General features: G+C 34.4%; 1 protein-coding gene across 1 annotated transcript; it reads right to left on the bottom strand.

Annotated features, from left to right (window-relative positions):
• Positions 1-2,198: 2,198 nt before the first annotated feature.
• On the bottom strand, positions 2,199-4,258 carry LOC145628270 (uncharacterized). Its single transcript, XM_081680568.1, has 2 exons — positions 4,120-4,258; positions 2,199-3,274 (listed from the first exon to the last, which is right to left on the bottom strand). Exons 1-2 carry the CDS (start codon positions 4,214-4,216, stop codon positions 2,199-2,201), a joined length of 1,173 nt encoding a protein of 390 aa, XP_081536694.1. The 5' UTR covers positions 4,217-4,258.
• Between the last annotated feature and the right edge of the window lie 1,742 nt (positions 4,259-6,000).

The raw sequence follows: 6,000 nt of genomic DNA, 5'->3' as shown, positions 1-6,000 counted from the left end.
AAAGTTGAAATTATTAAAGTGTGTATTTTCATTTTTTTTTCAATATATATATATAACTCATTAGACTTTTTGGGTGTAAACACCCAAAATTATTCATTTGTGATTAGTTTTTTTTGGGTGTAATTAAACCACCAAAATATTCATTCTTGATTTTACAGGCAACGGAAGGTGATAGAAGCCTCTACTCTAACACCGGATGGCCACACATGGAGAAAATATGGGCAGAAGTTGATTAGCAATAATAAGCACCCTAGGTATGTATGTTTTAATTAGGATAATTCGTTTTAGTAATAATATGTGATTTTTTTTTTCTGTTTCTCTTTGGTAAACCATTAACACACACACACACACAAAAAAGTAGAAAATAAAATGTTTTCTAGTAATCAACAATTATTGTTACTAAAGACCTGTTTCGATTTACTGAAAACAACTTAATTGAAGTTATTGGGGCTAAATTGAACCGAACAGAAGTGAATAGAGCTGAAATGATGAATTGTTATGAGAGAAGAAAATTAGGAATTGAAGGAAAGGATTTGATTGCTTTGTTTAGAAATGGAAATTACTTATTATAAACTTATTAAGGCTTTGATCTCTTTCTCTAATAAGGGGGTGGGTGGGCCGGGGTGTTGGTTTATCAATCAATCAATTAAAGCTTTGATCCCATAAGTTGAATCTGTGATATAAACCAAAAGTGATTATTTCATATAGTCATTGACAAAAACTTCATCCTCTGTCCCTTACAATCTGCTTATATGTTATATGTGGGGAAAATCGAATAAGGAGGGAAAATAGCAGGAAAACTACAAAAGCTTTAGGGAATGATTTTTAAGAGTATTAATGTAAATCTACCTCTGATTAACCATGATTAAATATGGTTAGTCTTATAATTGTGTTATATTATCATTAATTAATGTCACCATTTGCTTAGTAATTATAAGTATTGATTACCAATGATAATACTCGTATTTTTTTTATTTTTTTTCCATTTTACTAAAGAGAAAAAGGAAAAATAGAGTGTTATCAAAGATAATTTCCCTATAATATTTTACTTCGTATTACACAACTAATCATATTAATCAATCACTAATAATGGTTTTTTTTTTTGGCTAATGATCGTTCATAGGGAATATTATAGGTGTGCATACAGAGAAGAGCAGGATTGCCAGGCAACCAAACAAGTCCAAATGATATCAAATATTCCATCGAAATTTCAGATCATTTACTTTTCTCACCATACATGCCAACCTCTTCTCAATAACAACTATATCATCACTAAATATCATATGTTGGATTCTGTTGAACAAGATTTAACCAATAACATATGCTTTGAGTTTAAAAAACCCGCCCCTCTCCCTAAACAAGACCTTAATAATCTTGTTATCCTTAATTCGTCGTCTTTTTCCAATAATCTTGTCCTAGATCCTTTATCAACACATGAAGGTTGTAATACTAGTCCTTCATTGTCTACAACGGCGGTTTATCATCCTACGACATCCCTTGATTTAACGACGGTGAAGGCATCATCACTAGCTAATGAAATTGCCTCTTTGAACCTTCAAGACGAGGTGTTGTGTTCACCAAGAGTATTCATGAACCCAAATTACTTGGCTAGTTCGAATTTGGAGGCCATAGATGACTACAATGTGATGATTGTGGATGATTATTTTGATATGGAATATATGGATAATTCTTTGCTCGACCTTCCACTTTGGGATTGAATCGAAGATATGCAAACATTAATTAAGCCAAATCAGCTAATGTAGTCATTTTATTTTCAAAAATATGTAGTCATTTAATTACGTGTTTTTCTTGTTGGTGTATCTAAAATTCTAAACAAATTAAAGTTTGTTACAATCGATTTGAAGCAAGGGAGATTATTGTTTGTTGAAGGTTCTTTGACTCCGGATTAACGGATTCTTTTAAATATTTCAACAAATCAGCTAAAAAATCATTACTTGACCCATGAGTGTTATTAAAAAAACATTAGAGATACATATAACATATAAGTACACATTAGTATATAATTATACATGTAAATAGTTTGCTTCATTACTTGATACAAAGTACAATTTACATCCATTTGATTGTTTTATTCTTAGTTACTTGCACAGGATAAAACTTAAGTACTAGAAGAAATAAGATATACTAGTTACTACACAGTACACACCATTGGTAGCCATCTAAAACATATTATAATCTTAGTGGCCATTAGATTTACTAGTGGACGTAGTGGTTCCTTGTGCATTATTTTCAGTTTTTGGTGGGTTTTTTGGACCATGTTGTCCACCATGATTATTTACATTCACATCATTCTTCTTTGCCTCGGCAGCATTATTCTTAATCGGAGGGTGAGGGTTGTTATATCCACCACGACCGTTGACACTTACATCACCCTCCGTGTCGTGAGGTGGCCGGTGCTCTCCACCACGTCCACAACAACCTCCACCACTACCATCAGTCTTCTGGAGTGATTCTTCTATTGGTGGCCAATGGCCGCCACCTCCACCTTTGCCACCCCAACCTCCTCCACCTTTGCCACCCCAACCACCACCATAACCATCGGTCTGATGAAGAGAATCTTCTTTTGGTGGCCAATGGCCATGACCTCCACCTTTGCCACCCCAACCACCACCGCCATATCCACCATGGCCACCCCAACCACCACCATAACCGTCGGTCTTGTGAAGAGATTCTTCATTTGGTGGCCAATGGCCGTGACCTCCACCTTTGCCACCCCAACCACCACCGCCGTATCCTCCATGGCCACCCCAACCACCACCATAACCATCGGTTTTATGAAGAGATTCTTCATTTGGTGGCCAATGGCCATGACCACCACCTTTGCCACCCCAACCACCACCACCGTATCCTCCATGGCCACCCCAACCACCACCATAACCGTCGGTTTTATGAAGAGATTCTTCATTTGGTGGCCAATGGCCATGACCACCACCTTTGCCACCCCAACCACCACCGCCATATCCTCCATGGCCACCCCAACCACCACCATAGCCATCGGTCTTCTGAAGAGATTCTTCTTTTGGTGGCCAATGACCGCGACCTCCACCTTTGCCACCCCAACCACCACCATAACCATCAGTCTTATGAAGAGATTCTTCTACCGGTGGCCAATGGCCACCATGTCCACCACCTTTGCCTCCCCAACCGCCTCCTCCACCATGTCCATAACCATCAGTCTTGTAAAGTGATTCTTCTTGTGGAGGCTTGTTATATCCTCCACGTCCATCAAGGCTAACGACAACCTTTTCTGCCTCTACAAAATCGATCCAACATCAAAATATAGAGAATTAACATAATATGTAAATATTATTATTTAAAAAAAAAAAAAAAAAAAACAAAACAAAAACACATAACTTGTAATTCCTCTCTTTTTTTACTTAACTTATTTCTTTTATCACGCTTGCCAATGCAAAACTTTAACGATCAACAACTCAAATTCTCCATAAGTAAAAATTATAAAAATGATATATTATGATACTACTTATTGAGACGAATACAAAAACATTATACATGAATATATTTTTCCTTACATATTATTCACAAAAGACGGTCAAAAAAAAGAGTGGTGAATAGCGTAAAAGTCAAAGCGGGTTAAGTAATAAAGAACGGAGAAAGTACATATTAAATGACATTTATGCACGATAATATAAAATTATTGCTAAAAAATTAATTTAATAATCCATAAAGTGTGTTTGGCTAGACGATAGCTAAATTAATACAAGTACTTATAATAGATACTACTCCGTATTATATTTTCTACCCTAGAAATATTTTCTAGCTATACTTACATTAATTTGTTTGATTCATTTGTTTACCGTTTTACCGTCAAATGAGGAAAAACATTTAGATCACATTATACAAATCAAATTGAAAGTATAAATAAATTGTTTTCCTCTTGTTTTTTATGCATGTTCATGGTAAACAACAAAATTATGTGAGAAAAAGTAGTTGACGCTTTTGAATTTTTATAATGATATTTAAATATATTGTTAAAAGCTCCAAAAATACACACTAGCTTTTATAAAAAATGGAAATTGGTAGTGTATGTATTGATGGTGAATACTATGAAGTACTTTGTATATAGATTAAGAAACTTACGTGTTTGGTCACTTGCTATGTCACGAGCCGAGACAACAAGAACAAAGGTGGCCAAGAGTAGGCCAAACATGCATAAGTGTTGTTTAGAGTACGCCATTATTATATATTGTAAGATTATGTAACTAGCTACTGATGAGTCCTGCCTATTCTTGTTGAGCCAAGGATCACTTATTTATAGGTCATATTTTGAGAGAAAAAGAAGATATTCCATTTTTTTTTAAAGTGGTCCAATTTGTTCGGTATATCTGTCCATGTGGAACTTTGACCAATAATATAATTAATTATTATATATTAATAAGTATAAACTATGAAAAATTGTTTTTTGAAACTATATACTGTGAAGCTTTTATCAAGTTTACTTATAATTTTTTTTTTTGTTGGTTAGAGAGCTACAAAGGTGGGGTGAGAATCGATCCCAGAATCTCCTGAAATCGATATGGAAGCTTTTATCACTAGAGTTATCCCTCAGTCTCATATCAAGTACTATATTTAATTTGATGCTATGTACTTCTAATTAATCGTGCGAAAGCCTTAGTCTAAGTGATGCATGTATATATATATAATACTCCTTACAAAAGACAAAATAAATGGCACAATCATGTGGGTTATTTGTTGTTAATGTGTTTCCAAATATCAAGTCTTTAATATTTATACTTATTTATAATTAAAAATATTATTGATTAAAAATTCATATTGATAAATAAAATAAGAAGTATTTATTTTAAAATTTAAGGGAGTATTTAGAAGGGAGGAGCTCGTTAAAAGTTTATTAAACCTTATTTAGCAAAAGGATCTTATTAATGAACTTCCCCGTAACGTTGGATAAGCATTTAATATATTACCTAAAATGGTATTAATTTGGGAAAATATGACAAAATCACGCGTCGATCCGTGTAATTAATGTTTATTTTAATTTAATCTTTTTATTATTAGTTAACTTATCCAACGTCCCGGGACTTTCGTTATCTTTTGCCTTAGCAAAATATTCAAATATTAATATGGAAATATTCATGATGTTGGATTGTTGTCATAAGGGTTTGGATAAGGTTGGAAGTGGGGGTGCTTATCGAGCGAGTCGATCACGAGCTGAGGGGTGCTCGACTCAACTCGAAAACTTTTTACATGTGCTCAACTCGTGCTCGCTAAAAGTTCGAGCAAATAAAACATGCTCAGCTCGTGCTCGTTAAAGTTTCGAGTCGAGTAGCTCACAATCTGATCGTTAAAATATTGGTACTTCTATTATTATGTCTTTATTTATTTTTTGTTCAATTTATATTATAATCCTTATTATATATAGATATTAATAAAAATTTACTCTTTCTTTTTTTTATGATATAAATTAAGGCTTAATTAGTGTCAAATTTGTTTAAAGATAGTAACTTTGTTTGCAAATTTTATATTAATAATATTTTATCGAGTTGCTCACGAGCTTATCGAGTCGAGTTAGAGCTTGCTCAACTCGTGCTCGTTAACATCTCGAGTCGAGTCGAATTCGAGTCGAGCTAACTCGAGTCGAGTTTTGACCGAGCATTGACCGAGTCGAGTACGAGTTGCTCGTGAGCTGCTCAACTCAATTAGCATCCCTAGTTGGAAGATACAAAATTGATGGAACGTCGGTTGATATCTTCTTGTTGTTATTAAAGGAAGTAATATTATAAAGCAACAATTTTATTTTATTTTATTTACCGGTAAACTACGGGAAGGGGCCCCATCCTATCTCAGGAGTGGGGCTGTGAGGAGTCGAACCCCCATCACATGGGGGGGAGATGGAGGGACCAACCATCCCTCCATCCCCTCACTCCTCTTTTTATAAAGCAACAATTATTTATAGAAGTACGGACCAAAATATTAAAGGAAGTAATAGTGGACGGCTAATTTGTC

Source organism: Chenopodium album, chromosome 4 (genome assembly GCF_948465745.1).
Source record: "Chenopodium album chromosome 4, dcCheAlbu1.1, whole genome shotgun sequence".
Lineage (NCBI taxonomy): Eukaryota > Viridiplantae > Streptophyta > Magnoliopsida > Caryophyllales > Amaranthaceae > Chenopodium > Chenopodium album.
Note: the sequence above shows the minus strand (reverse complement) of the source record. Positions and strands in the feature narration are given on the sequence as shown.

Bases quoted from the DNA above. Each gene is read 5' to 3' on its own strand.
- LOC145628270 (XM_081680568.1), bottom strand. From the start codon at position 4,216: ATGGCGTACTCTAAACAACACTTATGCATGTTTGGCCTACTCTTGGCC. The intron at 3,275-4,119 runs GTAAGTTTCTTA...TCGATTTTGTAG, and splicing joins CATAGCAAGTGACCAAACAC to AGGCAGAAAAGGTTGTCGTT.